Raw genomic sequence first — 16,616 nt, 5'->3', positions numbered from 1 at the left:
GCAGACTTAAAAACTTCTTCAAACTGTCATTTAGTAGCCTACAATGGCGTCAATAGTGACAATTGCTATTTTTTTTTTGGAACCAAAAAATATATAAATATATATATATATATATATATAATTGGCGTGTACACCCTTTTTGGGTGTTTGGCCTCCTCGGAGGTTTGTCATTGCCTGCCGAGGGGTGACCGCTATTAGAAAAATATTTTTCTTAATTTTGGTGTTTCACCGAGATCGAGCCTACGTTCTCTCTGTGAATTCCGAAAGGTAGTCACGCACCAACCCATTCGGCTACGGCGGCTGCCGTGTCATATAAAACGAGAAAAAAAACTAATTAAAAACAGTACTTATAGCGTTTTGAAAAGGCACTCAGAAATTGAATTTCAATACTTGTTCTTGCAGAAGATAATAGGGGGATTCTATAATTGCTGAATAGCAAGGAATTGCAAATATTCTATACTAAAATATGCAAAATGAGGAGCGCCTCTGTTGCACAATTGTAGCAACCTTAAATAATACAACAAAAAACAACTAGCAGAGGTTTGCATTTGTCTTCCTACTACACTTCGATGCTGGGTACAGGTGTTGTAATCTTTGCAGATATTGGAAATATTGTCTTGCAAGTGTTTTGTTGCTGTACGGAATAGAACATCTTTACTATTCATGCAATCCGTGCAGGTTACAAGGGTTTTGCAGGACATAGAAAACTGTTTTACTCTACTGTTGAAGCAGCATTTCAGACATGCAAAATAAACATTCGATCTCTCTTGGTTTCAGTCCTTACATATGGAACCCAATTTCCCATTTTATAGCTCACACCCACGCTCTTGAGACGCGTGATATGCTTTGTCAAGTCACTCTCAAATGATACAGAAAGCTCTTTGGAGTTAACACGGCTCTTCATCTAATAAATGACACCAAATAAATTGCACAATCAAAGTTTAGCAATCGGCCAAAAGAGTGAGCACCGAGTACACCACGTTTGAGTTGGTAATATTTTGGTAGCACTGTAAAAATTTAATTTCAAAATGAAAATATAATAACCTCAACAAAACAATTTAGTTAAAAAATCTGGCACTATTGTGATTAACACGAAAAGTGAATCGAGATATGCAAATTTTGGTGAATTAGAAGTATCTTCTGCTCAAATATGAACGAGACGGTATCAATAAAACGGTCCGCGGATGACATATGGCAAAAATAAATTTTTTGTTTTTTGGTAGGACTGTTATAAGCTTACATGGCAAATTTCAGCGTGATATGTCACATAGTTTGTTTTCTGTGCTACTGTAAACAAGTCAAGCTCGAGTGTGTTCTTCGAATTCTCTTTTATGACTTCAATTGTCTCAAAATGTTTTCCACGGAGCGGCAACTTGAGCTTGGGAAACAGGAAAAAGTCACAAAATAATCTAAAATCCATGGAAACCAAGTAACTAATCGACTCAGCAACTAAATTTATTACCTTTTTAAAATTGAGGAAATTTTGAACAACTGCCTTAAAGCCAGGTCTTTCCTCTCTCCGACTCATTGTACCAGTGAAGGTAGCATCTCGGACAATTTCGGCAATTTGTTAACTAGATGCCCTCAATTGTCGAGCGTTTTAACGAATTTCTTCATTAAACCGAGAGCTTGACTTGTGACGGTTTACGAAGGTACGCCGCATACAGACACACGAAAGAACTCCAGACCGACAAATTTCCTGTTTTTATGTGGCTTTGTAATATATATTATAACTGGTTTTAGTAATTAGGAGTTTAATAATTATTGGCTGGAAAAACCCAACAGATAAAAAATTTAAATGCTATAAAATGTTAGGTAAGACCCGTGTCAGCGAGGTGATCGACAACTGGAAAGAGATATGTACATGTTGACATAACGGTTCTACACAATTTGTAAATATAAAAAATCTCTGTAGAGCCTCTCTAGAGTTTTTCGAAACCACTTGCGCACAAGTATGCATTATTGCCTGAACATACCCACAAATACATATAATACATAAAGGAGTCCAATATATACAAGCTAGCGCAAAACTAATCATCCAACTGTTAAATATGATTTACGTACGACGACATTTCCAGAAATTATAAATCTTCTGAAAGGGTTATATATTTTGAGTCATTTCGTATGACGATTATATGCCAAATGTTACCATCTATCACTGATTATCAGTATAAAAACAATTAAATTTCACCCTAAGTGTGTTTCTTACGAGTAGTTATGCATAAGTATGTGAATAAATAAGTGTGAGGAAATAATTTAATGCGATGAGGTTGCTTGGAAATTGAAACTTAGGATATTCAAACTATATGTATAATTAAGAAATGAGACGAAAAATAAACACTTAAAAATAGTTAACCAAAAAACAAAAAAAAAATTAACATAACATTATATAAAAAATAGCAGTAAGAAGTATAAATAATACTAGACTTTACTGACGACAACAAAAACATTTTCGCTTCAAAAGGCACCCACTAAAGAAATACGTAAATAATGATTTATTTATTATTTGGCCAGACGATATATGTTGATATGTAAGTGGTTATAAATATTTGCAATGATACCAGGGAATTTTAACTTACCCTCGCCGCAAAGCTGGTATTTGGTTTCTCGAGCAGCTCCCACAAGTACTTCTGGTATTCGGCGCATTTGCCTTCACCGAACTCCTCTTCGTCCCGTTGACGCAGCGACTCAGCCTCTTTGCGCATTTCCTCGTGCACATTTTCTTTGCGCTGATGGTACTTGTGTTGGCAGCAAGACTCCAGATACAGCTCGTCAACGCCCCAATATTCGAGATCATCGCTGAATGCCAGTACGCACATCTCGTCGACGATGTGTAACTTACCGGTGCGATAGAAGTTCAATATGGAGCTGAAGCTTTTCGGATGTCGGTCGAAGAAGTACTCGTTGTCGGCGATCGAATAATCATCACATAGTTCAATAATCGCCTCGTGTGTGGTGCATTCGCGTAGACGGCCTAGCCGTGTGTGGGGCAATCGTTCGAGTGTACGCCAGAGCACCTCATGTTTCACGCCGCCCACATTGATGGAGACGCGGCTATTTATTTGTTTTGATTGCGCTATCATAAAGGGTTCGGGTGCTGGTATGGAGGACATGGATCTGGAATGTACGCGCTGCAATGCGCCAGTGCCCATGCTGCCGTGCAGATGGGAAGTTGTCGGATTTGAGTGCGTCGGTGATGGTATTGGGAATGGAGCGTATCGCACTTCTTTACCAACAGCGCCGGCACTGCCAGCACCGGTGCTGGCACCGCCAATTCCACCGATGTTTTGACTGCCAGTGAACGCACCGCCACCGCCGATGCCACCATTGCCAATAGGGCCGCCGGCAGTATGCGTGGTTGTGGCGGATGCCCCAGTAATACTACCACCATCAGCGTAGTCCAGATTTCCAATGCTGCCGCCACCGATGTTGTTGAGATTACGTTGGCTGGCAGTGGCAGCGGCAGCAGCAGCAGCAGTAGCAGATGCGTCATTGTTATAAGCAAGAGTGCCGGTTGTTGGGACTGTTCCAGTGCCGCAACCAAATGAACTAGCTCCACCGGTTCCCATCGCTCGGCCCCAATCGACATTACCGCTTGTATCGTAGTAGGCCTGATTATCGTTGTTGTCCCCGTGTTCGATTCCGACACCGATGCCGATGCCGTAACTCTGAGCGATGTGGCCAATGCTGCCAACGGCACCTGTGCCTCCAGCTGCCGGGCTGCGGCTAAGCGTTTCGTTTTCAATCCAATTACTGGTTTGTTGATGCTGTTGCTGTTGTTGCAATAGTTGTTGCTGTTGCTGTTGCAGTTGCAAATGTTGCTGTTGTAGCTGTAAATCGCGTTGAGACTGTTGCTGTTGCTGTTTTTGCTGTTGTTGTTGGCTAGCAGCCTGTCCACCATGCAATTGTCCAACCATTTGCGTACCTCCATTATTAAATTGGGGCGGTGTTGCATCACCCGTTTCCCAGCGTACCGTTTCACGGTCTCTATCGCGTTCGCCGACCATAAGTCCGCCACTGTGGAGGAGAACGGTAAGGAAAGACAAAAGTGAGTAGCAGAATTAACAAATGAGCAGAGAGAGAATTATGCTGAAATATATCCCTAAATAATGCAATAGGTTTTTAACTGCTTCTTCCTTTTCATCTCTACGGCTTTTGTAGTAACTATTGCAGCTTTCTGGCATGCCAGTTAAGAATGGCTTTTGTGGCTTCTATTTGCCACTGTTCGAACAAAACTTTGTCCCTATCCGTTTCTTCTCCCTATTTTAAGTTTTGAAGCCTCAGTGTGCCCGTGGTTCCAGCCATATAACCTAAAATAAACGTAGCCAACCTAAGCTAAGAACATAATATAATAATAACATAATAATTTAAAACACTGTAATAAATTTGTGGAATAACATCAAGACGCACACTACAAATAGGAGGAGGAGCTCGGCCAAAACACCCAAAAAGGGTGTACGCGCCAATTATATACATATATATATAATAAATTTATATATATATATATAATAAATTAATATGACGATTTTGGATTCCGTATTCCCGAATGAATGCTGCTTAGATCTGTTTGCAATAAGATGAGTAATGTTTTGATGTAGCTTTGTCTAGTACGGTTTTTGGGGTGTCAATTACCCACATAACTATCTTTATTTTGTTTCTTTAACGTAATTTTTTCTCTCAATTTAGTTTTTGTTTTTTTTGGTGAGTCCCTGAGCCGAAATTTGTCACAATTCACCAAGTCTTGGGAGAGAAAGGAAAATCGACACAAACCACCTTTTTGCCAATATTAAAACCACATTCGACAGCAGAAAAAGAAGTTACCTACATGTCTTGATGCGTAAATTTTGTATCCCCACAAAACTAATACGGCTGTGCTAAAAGACGTTGCTCGGCGTAATTGGGAAGCACTTCTCCGAGCCGTTTGATACCAAGCAAGGTTTTAGTTGCCGTGTGAATTCTTTAACCTGATGCTGGAAAAGGGCACACAGTTTTATAAGAGCGAACAATTGTTGGCGGCTATTAGTTCTACTTTTTCCAAAGTGATAAAACAAACAAAGCGAATGGTTGACACTGTTGACAGTAATCATTTCGAGGTTGTAGCAGACTTCGTTTACTTAGACCAGCATTAACAGCGATAACAATGTTAGCCTTAAAATCCAACAGAAAATCTCTGTTGCCAACAAGCTAAATAGGCTAAATAGGTTGTCGACGAACAAAACTAACACTCTGTTATCATGCCCGTCCTAACGTATGGCACATAAGCTTGGACGATGACAATATCGGATGAAGCTTGTTTTGGAGTGTTTGAGAGAAACATTCTGTGCAAGATTTTGGACCTCTGCCCGTTGGCAACGGTGAATATCGCAGGCGATGGAACGATGAGATGTATGAGCTTTTCGACGAGATAGACATAGCGCAGCGAATAAAGTCGAAATTGGAATGCAATTCTTGGCCTAATATTATTGTCTTGACCCTGTATTATATATGTATTACGTATGCCAGTATTAGCGGAAAAGCCGGGCTCCCGCGATTTCGGGATGTACTTAAAAGATCACGGGATTCACATTGAGACACAACTTTTTTATTACATATATATATGTATACCTGGTGCCTTCACCCGTTTTGGGTGCGTGGTCGAGCTTCTTCTCATATTTGTGTTGTTAAATTATATTTTAAGATGAGTAAAAACTCATAAACGTTAAGCATTTAAGCCCTAAAGTGTTTACTATGAAAAAACCTAAAATTTAAGATAAATTGATTTTGAAAATCCAATATTTATGTACGTTATTTTTAAATAAATATGTATGTTTTTGTATTCAAAACCGTACCTTTTGTTACTATTTATTACTTTCAATAACGATTGTAAACATTTACGGGATCCCGAAATTAATGCAATAAAATATGTAATGGTACGAAAATAAACTTACCGCTACATTGCATCAATTTTGTTATTACAGTCTTCAAACGTCATGCAAGCACTATTTCTCCTTTTTGTTATTTTCAGGCAAATTCTTTAAAATTCCAGCACGAACTATTTCTACTCCTCATAAAATATAGTTGGCTTTAAAATCTCAATTTACAAGCGCTTTCACTACTTAAGCATCCACGTATAACGCCAATAACATCTATATCATTCACTTCAAAGTTGTATGTTTGTATAGCGTAGCGGTTTCTCCTCATGTCTTTTTTTATTTTAATCACAGCTTATTGAGTTCCCTTAGCTCGCAAATGTTCGCTCGATCAACTCATCGACAGTCAGCTACTAATCGATTTCACATTTTTCAAAATTATTTATCACAACGAACGTATAAGTTTTGGCAGCTTATCAATGCGGTTAGCACTCTGATGAGTTTTATGTATGTGGGTGTATGTTTACAGTTGAATCTGTGTATCTGAAAGATGTAAGAAAAAAGGTGAATAAATTTTATTTGCAATATATGATGAAATACGTGAATACATGGAAAAGCATACAAATCGTATAAAAAAGTATTAAATTTTATTTAAATGGGAAGAAAACTCCCATGCATGTCTCTTAACTCCTAAAATTTTTAAAACCACTTATTTATCAAATCTGAAAAGTGACACAGTACAGCTGTAAGCCGACTGACAGATGGTTAATTTTTTTTATGAGTAGTTTTATCATAGCAGAAATACAGTCGGAGGTTTGTCATTGAATGGCGATGGGCTATCGCTTTTGGAAAAAAAATTGTACAGAAGCGCAATTATATTTTATTTTCGTATACTTATGTATGCAGCTGATAAAATAAGAAGTATGATTAGGTATAGAACTGGTTGGGAAAGAAAAGTTCCAAGTAGGCTAGTTATGTCCATTACCCATGCTTCTCGTGAGGTATTCTCTGAATTCGGTACAAGTGACCTTGGGAGTCACCACGTTTTATAAAGATTTCGTGAAAAAAGTTGGGACATATTGGTGAGGAAGCCTCTATAAAACAATTTTGGTGACAATTGGTGATTACAAGCTCAGCAAGGAAGCCGATTTGATTTTTGATTTGTAAATATATCCATCATAAAAGCAATATCACATACCTGGTCTATTATTGCCTTGTTTGAACTGCAAGAAAAACAGCCGATTTTTGCAGTCATATCTGTTCGCTCTGAAGTTCTTTTTAGTAAACTTGGAGCTAAAATATCATGTCTGCTGTTCATGCTGCTGATGTTATACTTATATCGAATTGATACTTTAATCGATATCGCCATTATACAATACGCATAGAAGATTCATATGTACATACATAGCCCGTGCTCTGCTATATCTGACTTCTAAAACTTGGTCTATCTGACTTCTAACCATCAATTGAAAGAAAACAAGTTAAAAAAATGTAACAAGAGCCAATGTTAAAAGGCCTAACTTTGAGTTTTTACGAATCTGACTGCTTGGTGAAGTCACAGGGTGACTTACACAGTACACTTCATATGAAAAAATTGGGACGTGAGGGAGTTATCTCATAATGGCTTATAAAGAGCACCATAGTGTCGGGTGTTTTTTTAGCTCCATGAGAACTCTCAATATGGATAATTGCAAACAGAATGGCTTAATCTCACGGCATGTGAAATGACGATCCAACATTCGCGTGGAGCGTCGATATTTTCTGCGATTACGAGAAAATTCATTGTATCAGTTTTTCACGGTCACCCTTAAATGATTTTAGTTCAGCGATGCATTCTTATCTTTTTAGTTCACGTCGTACTAATAATCGTACGGTTTAATTCTTTTTTTTATACAGAAGAATTGTTAAAGCACTGTAAACCGGACTAATAAACATTCTGAGTGTGCTTATGGTAAAATAAGCCTAACTTTCGAATTGAAATGTCAGGTGTCGCTTGAAAACACCAGAAGTGGCGAAGGCCAGACATTGCAACCCTCGTAATATTATATATCTGATATATATATATACGACTTCATCCGATACTTGTTAATTAATGTACAATAATTTAAATGCGTAACTTAGTTTGGATTTTTTGAACCAATCAAATTTAAATTTTCATTTTTTGCATTTTCGAGGCCGAATCGCTTGATGGCCGCATTCTAAAACTTATGTCAGGCACTTGTGATACAATACATCATTAATTATACAATATTATATTTCTATTTATTTATGATACAATATAGCCAAATATCAAATTATATACCATATACCCAAATTATCAATTTTGCATACATACGAGTACATGGCGTATGAGTAAAATTTTGCAATCAATCATTTTGTACTATGAAATAAAGTTCACCTGGAGCAGTAATGAGTTTTCAGAGTATGTATTTGAATTTATAGAAAAAAGCATGCTCATATGAAATGTTTTCATTTACATACAAATTTAAATATTGAGTACAAGCTGCTGACTTGGGAAATATTTCGATATACCCGACCATTAACGCTCATACAAACAAATGGGAAACTCACTTCCGACACAAATGCGTGTAAAATGAAATGACTCTGCAACCTTTAAAACGTTTGAGTCTTAGTTGCATATAGTTTCATCTGACCGTCATGTTATAAATTTCCGAAAAGCCCAGTAGAAAAGATGGATGCTAGACATTTATGGATAGTGTGCTGTAGTCACTGCAACCCCGCAGCCAAACTTACTAGTTTCGAACTATCTTACTAACAGTTAGCTTTACAGCTGAAGTACAAGTAGAAAGTCTTATATATTTTTTACCACCACTTACTGATTGTTTTAACATGCAATGCCTTACGAAATACCAACGTCTATCCGAAGCATCTGCATTGGACCAGTAAATGAACTAGTTCATAGTGGAAAAAATGTTTGACTTCGTCAACACTAATATATTCGCCTAATACTCTTTCGTGCATTCCTCACGTGTAAGGTGTTCTTATTTTTAGTAATAGAAGCATGCTTGCTCTGCAATACTTCTGTCATAGGTCAGGTTGTAACTGGTACATTTGAAGCCACTCTCGAACTATGACCGTTCATGAAGCGGCTTGTTTGTTGAGTTTCCATTGAAGAGAATTTATAATAGAAAGTTATTACATATATATACATGCTATTGATATTTGATTATTCAAAACTCACATTAAAATACATTAATACTGCGTCTAAACTTAATCAGTATCGATTTCGGCCTGATAACTTCCACGACATTCTAAATTTTTCGAATTTTTCACTCGAGAGATGAGATCTCGTTTGGTATAGTCAAAACTTGATTTGGTTCTAATTACTTTCTATTATAATCGTATGATTGTGACAGCCAGTCAATCCTTCACTGCTTCCACGCCTTGGCCGCTAAGGCTTTTTGCAAAGTACTACGATATTTCACGTATTGGTAGGGGGATGTTTTCACTCTTTCTTAGAGTTAATGTGAGATTTTTCGAAGGCAAAGGGAGCTTCATTTTAACTTTTGTAGGCACCTTATGAAGGTATTCCCGATTTGAGGATTATTTAACTTTTTTTTGTGAAAAATAAATTTGGTTTAATTGAAACGAACTTTTTATAGTGATTTGCATTCCCTACGTGGGTAAATAAACGTATAGTCCAACAGAATAGCTAATGGTATATGCTTAATAAAATATGCAAATGCTTTTAAGGTAAAAGCAGTTGTAGAAGTGAAAAAGGCACAAGACAGCAAAAGCCAGCCTGTCAGAAACGTTGTCAGAAAAATTGATAAGCCAATGAATTCCACTAAAGGCTGCCAAAAAAAAAAATTTAAGCTGCTACAATGTAGTGAGGATCAAACTAAAATATGTATAAATGCGCAACTTGTATGGACTCATAGCAATGACTTTACATATGTTTTTGCAAATACACTGTAAATAAGAATGTGAGTGCATGTTCAGGTATACAGGCATTGGCGTTGAACCGGTTACAAAGGTGCGATTTGGGCTGGGCGGTCATTTATACATTGCAAGTTAAGTAATAACAACGATTGGCTGTAAGGCCTGGTGGCGAGCAACGGCAGCGGAAACAAGTCGAAGCTACCAATTGGGCGTTGCACTTCCGCTGCAAATTGGAACAAAGCCATTCCTATTGACGGCAGCTCATTTACAAATTCACAAGGCTAACACAGCAGCAAACAATACATGCCACATATATATACATATTTAGTTGCATATGTAAGCATGGATGTTATGTACTATAATTTAAAGCCTTCATACGAGCGAGAAAATTTCACCACAAAATTAATTCTCATAAACCAGTAACTATGTATGTAAAATGTAAATAAAAAATGGGTGTTTTTCCCAACAAAACACGAAACATTTCAAAAATTATTAACATTTTGGCTTTATAAGTTTGCGTATTTAATTAAATAATAATAGCCCAATAATACAAAATATAGAACTACATTCAACTTACACAAGAAATAAAACGCATATGGAAACAAAAAAGGCTTCGAACAATTCCGGTTATAATATTAGCCAATGGTATATTACACAAGACATCTTCGCCCAATCGGAAGCATTCAGAAATAGGCCCTAATATTCATCACAGAATTCACAAATCGGCGATTCTTAAAACGTGCAATATAGCAAGAAAATCTTCAAATCTTCACCTAATTTTAATTAAAATAATAATTAAAAAGAGAATGAGATATCCAAAAAATACGATAGTAAACTTTTGTAATTTTATATAAAATAACAAAATAAAAAACACTAAACACAAAGGTGCCAACATGACTTGCAAGCATAAAATGCCCCGCCTCGTGCGGTATGCGGGGATAGGAGAGTGGCGTGGGGTAAAAATAATAATAATAATAATAAATAATTTGTAATAACTAACGTCGGTAATTATATACCACTCCTTTTTTCCCGCAAGCCTGAACTTATTTCGCCAATATTGCGCCGAATTGTGGCGTCCAAAGGTGCAATCATAGTTGGATAATCAGCATAGAACAGTGATTTGGCGTTCACTCATAAAAAGTATTCGAAAGTAGTCAATTCGCATGGTCGAAACAGGCAACTGATAACCACGATAATGCGATGACTAAAAGCATATCCCAATAGTGTGGTGGCTTCACGCGCTGCTTGTTGCCCCATGTTTTTGAAATCACTGAGCTCTTATGAAATTGGTAGTAAAGAGAATAGTGCTATTCAGTTGCCTGGCTATTGTTACCTCCGCAATGCCTGTCGCACTAGGCACTGCAGTCTCGAGGCATGAACACAAACGATGATGCAATGGCTTCAACTTTGGCACCAGTTGGTTTTTATGTGGGTGCAGACCAAAATCCTTTACACAGGCGATGTGTTTTTTTCGATAGACAAAATGTGCGCTCTTATTGGTTAAAAATAATACATGGAAGAAAATTTAGACTTAAATCGATTCAGAGTTTGGTTTATAAGTAGGTCAGTTTAACCCACAGTTTAGATGACATTATCACGATTTGTAGACATTGCCGCCATCAAATCTTTTGGCGGCTACAAGTTACCCGGACCAAGTAGCATATATCCTGTTATGCTGAAGGAAGGTATAGAGTCCGTGACTGCAGCTTTGAAGAAAATCTTCACTGTATGCCTGGCACTGGCCCATATACCCCGCTCTTGGAGGATGGTGAGGGTCGCCTTCATCCCCAAAGGTTGGAAGAGATGACAACACCAGCTCCAAAAGCTTTAGACGCATTATATAATTTCTTTCATGCTGAAAAGTCTCGGACAATTAGTGGAATTGCATATTCATCAGAAGTCGTTGAAGGTTTACGCTCTTCCTCGATTTTGGCATGCCTATCAAAGCGGAAAATTCTACGAGTCGGCACTGCAAAGCCTTGTTGCTAGGGACAGTAACAAGGAGTGACAATGGCCATCTTTTTGAGGGGGCGTTTGATAATGCCACTTTTGACAGCTCTGCTAGCATGCATGGCGTAGATCAGGTTCAAGTGAATTGGATTCGTTTGATGCTAGCCTAAAGAATGGTCGCGGTGCGAGTAGAGGAAGATCTGCTGGAGTCATGCGGGGTTAATAGAGGCTGTCCCCAAGACGGTGTGCTGTCTCTATTGCTCTGATCCAAGGTGATCGATCCTCTACTCACTCTACCAAGACTGCTATTGTCCTCTTTACCAGAAGGAGGAAGCTTGATTGATTCCTTCTGCATATCCAGCTATCCAAAGAAATCAAATATCTTGGAGTAATCCTCGACACTGAACTCCTGTGGAAGTCAGACGTTGAAACAAAGACATCCAAAGCACTGACACCCTTCTGGGGAAAGGTGTCTTTGGGAAAACGTGTTTCCTTTTTCCTAAAAAGATCCTATGGATCTACACATCTATGATAAGACTTAGTATCACCTATGCATCAGTAGTCTGGATGAATAGACTTTCTCTTGTGGAAGTCAGAAGGCTCTTATCGGGACTACAACGAACTGTGGCTATCTGTTGCACTATTGCTTTTCTGAGTCCTTCAGGCCCTGCATTAGATGCTCTGATTAGTCTACCACCCCTTGATGTTTTCCTCCAAGGAGAGCCCTTGAAGGCCATTTGTAGGCTGAAACACAATGGGAATTGATACGCCCCTGTCCAGCATTGGACAACAGAGGAGGTATGGACTTCAATCCAACGATCTTCTCTATGCCCTTTGACTCCATGCCATCAGGAGTTGTCCTTGGAAAGAGATAAAGTGTGGTGCTGCCGGAGGCTCAATGGTGGTTAAACTCTGAAAATGAGGTACCGTAGGCAGCTGGTTGGACTGATGATGAAGCACATGGAAATGTCTTACACAGTGGACATTCGGTGCCCCGTGTAGTAGAATTTTCGTACATTAATTTATTTCATCCCTTAACTTTAGCATTCTGTATTAAATGGAGTAAATACTTTCATTATTTGTAAAATATAATCAAAAACATGAAACCCTTACACCAATGTAGGATTCTATGTAGAAATGTAAAAATATAATTGAATTACAGTAGCAGTGTTCTTAATAAATTGTTTATACAGTTAAAAAATTATTTATTGGTGTCCATTCTCATCGGCAGTTCTATGCGTATAAAAAGACACCCGTTACATATCTTCCCTGGTGATGGGAGCATTCAAGTGGCCAGGTTGTTGCCAATATTGCTCTTTTCAGTGTTACTATCGTATCTCGAACTCTTCACTTTCCCCATCATTGCCTATTGTTGTTATCGCACTTTCACAATCTTCAAGCACTTTTCAAGCAGTGATTGTTATAGCTTTGGCAAATTATAGCAGCGATTAACCACAGGCGACCCTCAATCTATTGTCGACAGTCTCGAGTCTACATAGTTACTACATAAATATTTTTAGCTTTTGGTCAATAATTTTGAATGGTCTTCGACGAAGCCATAGAAGGTTGGTATGTAAGTAAGCCAATCAACAAACTGACTGGTAGAGCCAACGTCATTTGAAGTGAATGTACACGAATAAGAATAACACTTAAGGCAATACAACAACAACAAAATAGGTTCCACAAGGCCGTACTCAGTTTAATTTGTAATAATTTCAATAGTTTTCGCATTTTGGCATTTGGAGGAACATGTTTTGCGGCAATTTGTAGTTTCTGGCAATTGTAATGTTTCAAAATCAGAACAAGTATTGCTTAAGTGCACTCGTTAAGGTAGTTCGCTCATTCTGTCTTTAGTGGCTTAGTTCACCTCTGAACTTTCAGTGCTTCATGAAAATGTAGATTCATTTGAAGTAATGTAAATGTTATTATGCATACAACCTTGACAGGTTTAAGACGTTTTTGTATTTAATTTTGCCTTTTTTTCTTCCAGATCAATTGGAAGGACTATCTTGGCAGTTGAAATTATTTTCTATAATTTTGAGATTGCATGCTTGAACTTCGGTTCGAGCACATCTCTTACATCGGGAACCCTATTAGATATTTCTATACCAGCGCACACTTGCGTCCAATGTTATTATAATTTGATTCCCATTGCGGTTGAATGTAGCAACCTAAAGGAATTGAGATAGATATAAACATATACCGAAATGCTCAGAAATATGAGAGCAGTCTATTTACCCATGCCTACCCGCACGATAACTCAATAACAATTAATATATTTCAATGATACTTAACATATTTATGACCCTTTATCCAAAATAATTTGGTGCTGAAAATGTGCGAAATCGGTTGACAGCTACACACACTCTCAACGGTAATTTTCAGAAAGGAAAAAAAAAAAAAAAAAATAATACCTCTTCGGTAAAAATGATAAAGCCAAAAAACAAAATTTCGATGGACAAAAAATTAAAAAAAAGGCAATGCCACCTTTATCTCCAACCTTCCAAAAGGTTTTTATGGACAGAAATTCTGATTATCAGAGAGTTAGACGTTAGTGCAGTCAGCAAGTTGTCCGTCGCTATAGAAAAACTATTCGACCGACATTTTTTGCAGGTATTTCAAGTTAGTTGCTGCCAATATAAAAACTTCGAAAAATAAGTTTTAAATAAAAATAAGAATTTCCTAAAACAGCGAGCAGAAGCCCGGCGGGAACATGAATCGTGAAGTAAAAGAAAATCTTGGCGTGAAAACCATTTGCCTTCCTCACGCCGCATGGACAACCTATACCTCCACTTGTAGGAAAATATCAAAACGCACATATGTACAAAAAAATTGAAGAAGAAGCTTAATCAAATAATTAATAAAGGATAAATGTGAGAAGCCATCATATCTGAACAAGTTCTCATTGTTTGATGATCAAGAGACATACCAGCCTTCGCAGCATGCTAAGAAAAAAAAATTACTGCAAAGGTATAGAAACTGATCACATTAGAATCACTTTAAAGGAAAGTTTAGTGGACCTTTCTTTTCTCTTCCGGAAAACCCCAATTTCTTGCTTGCCCTGTGAATCGTTGTTGGTTTTATTTTGATATTTTAAATACCATAGTACAATATTTGTATAGAAAATATAAAATTCCTAACATGATTGCCATATTTTATTGTCCACAACTGTGTATATCCATGCATGTTAACGTACTTTATGTAAATACAAGCATAATTCTTTAAGAGCAGCTGCCAAATAAAGTTTTATATTACTTTGTTGCTTTCACTTTTTGCCTTCATTTATGCAAATTGCTCGAAATTGGTGTTAAAGTTACGTAAACTACGGTCGTTGTTTGTGCTGGTAGTAAAGGATTATTAAAAGTGTTTCAGGGTTATTAGCGGACATTTACAAATACATATAATTGTAAGTATGAAACATATCTGCTGTATTATATATTTTAACCGAATTCTAACAAGGCATACAATTGAATTGTGATCATTTTATTTGAACACTAGCTTCTCTTTCGTACCCGAAACCTTGAGTGTCCCCTCTTTTATGAGCTATGAGAAAGTTCAAAATCCAGGAAGAATAAAAGCGCTACTCGGAGCTAGTAATGAGATAAAGCCAGAAACTGCTAAAAGAATATGTGAAATATGGAAAAATGCGCTACTGGGAAGCCAGATAAAGTAGTTACATAAATAAACGCGTGTTTCATAAATAATTGCAATTTTTGCTATTTCTAATAAAGCCATAGTTTACTGAAAACGACTCACTTTTGCTCATCTCATGTTCATTGTAATTGTATTTTTAGATTCCATTATATAACGGGATTTATGTAAATCCTATAAACCTTGAAATGGGTGGATCGTTTTGGAAAAATTAAGGACAAGTTATTTTTAAAGAAAAAAAAAATAAAATAAAGGTCGCTCCTCGGCAGTGTATTTTTGCCATGAAAAAGCTCTGCCGTTTGGAGTTGGCTTGAAACTGTAGGTCCCTCCATTTGTGGCACGACATCAAGACGTACACCGCAAATAGGAGGGTGCATCCACCAATTTTATACTTATATAAATATATATATATAAGTTATTACTAAACATAATTCTACATATTTCTAAGTGTGAGACTGAAGTTTATTATCTTAAATCATTGATGTTATTAAAAGTGGGTTGTCAAAGCGTTGCAGAAAAAATTACCTAAAGTAATTATTCTTAAAATTCTCAAAATTTACATGACCGAAGGTATTGCTCGTTTATTATTAATTTTCTAAATAAATTCATTCGAAAAATTACATTACATAAGTATTTATATGGGAACGATTTTTTGAGATATGATCCAAGTATTTTGGACATAGTCGTAAATTTTTTATTAGTTGGCTGTACGTGCTTGAATGTAACTCGAAGAGTTATAGGAATCCCACTATGAAACTTTCAGGAATTATCGAGCAGTCTCAGCTATTAAAAAAATATAAAAATTGTTTTCCGCAAAAGTTTTAATTCAAAAATACGTTTTCTCACAAATTGTTTTAATTACAGGAAAACATTTATAAATAAAGAAAAGAAAGAAGAATCATGTACTGTCAATGAGTAACTTCTATTAGATTCTTAGATGCTACTGAAATATTAGTCACTATTAAAAACTAATCAGAAAGCTTCTCAAAATGAATCCAACGCAAGAAATCAATGACAAACGATCTCCCTCTATAATTTGCCCTCTCTTTAAATGCTTTACAAACTGTAACTGCCCAATTTGCTGGCAGTTTGTTATTCCGAATAGCACAAGGCTCCAATTCTCGCATGAGTTCTAACTTACTTAATTTTTCAATAGATTTCCTGAACAGTTTTTAAAGAAGCACGCGTGCTTTCGAGAGCCTCCAGTGTAGCTTGACTGTTACCACGCACTTAATCAGGCGCTCTAACAACCTTTGTTTTTTA

At 37.0% G+C, this 16,616-nt stretch overlaps 1 protein-coding gene across 4 annotated transcripts in view; it reads right to left on the bottom strand.

Moving 5' to 3' along the window:
- The window catches only part of LOC129242751 (potassium voltage-gated channel protein Shab), a 164,112-nt gene that overhangs the window by 121,854 nt on the left and 25,642 nt on the right, over positions 1-16,616 (bottom strand). For all 4 annotated transcript variants that reach the window (XM_054879565.1, XM_054879566.1, XM_054879568.1 and 1 more), the window contains exons 2-3: positions 5,928-6,392; positions 2,580-4,017 (exon numbers count right to left, since the gene is read on the bottom strand). In XM_054879565.1, coding sequence (XP_054735540.1) covers positions 2,580-4,007 — 1,428 coding nt within the window. In that variant the 5' untranslated portion in view covers positions 4,008-4,017; positions 5,928-6,392. The remainder of the gene's footprint in view (positions 1-2,579; positions 4,018-5,927; positions 6,393-16,616) is intronic.

The sequence above is a fragment of the Anastrepha obliqua genome, chromosome 3, assembly GCF_027943255.1.
Source record: "Anastrepha obliqua isolate idAnaObli1 chromosome 3, idAnaObli1_1.0, whole genome shotgun sequence".
Classification (NCBI taxonomy): Eukaryota; Metazoa; Arthropoda; class Insecta; order Diptera; family Tephritidae; genus Anastrepha; species Anastrepha obliqua.
Note: the sequence above shows the minus strand (reverse complement) of the source record. Positions and strands in the feature narration are given on the sequence as shown.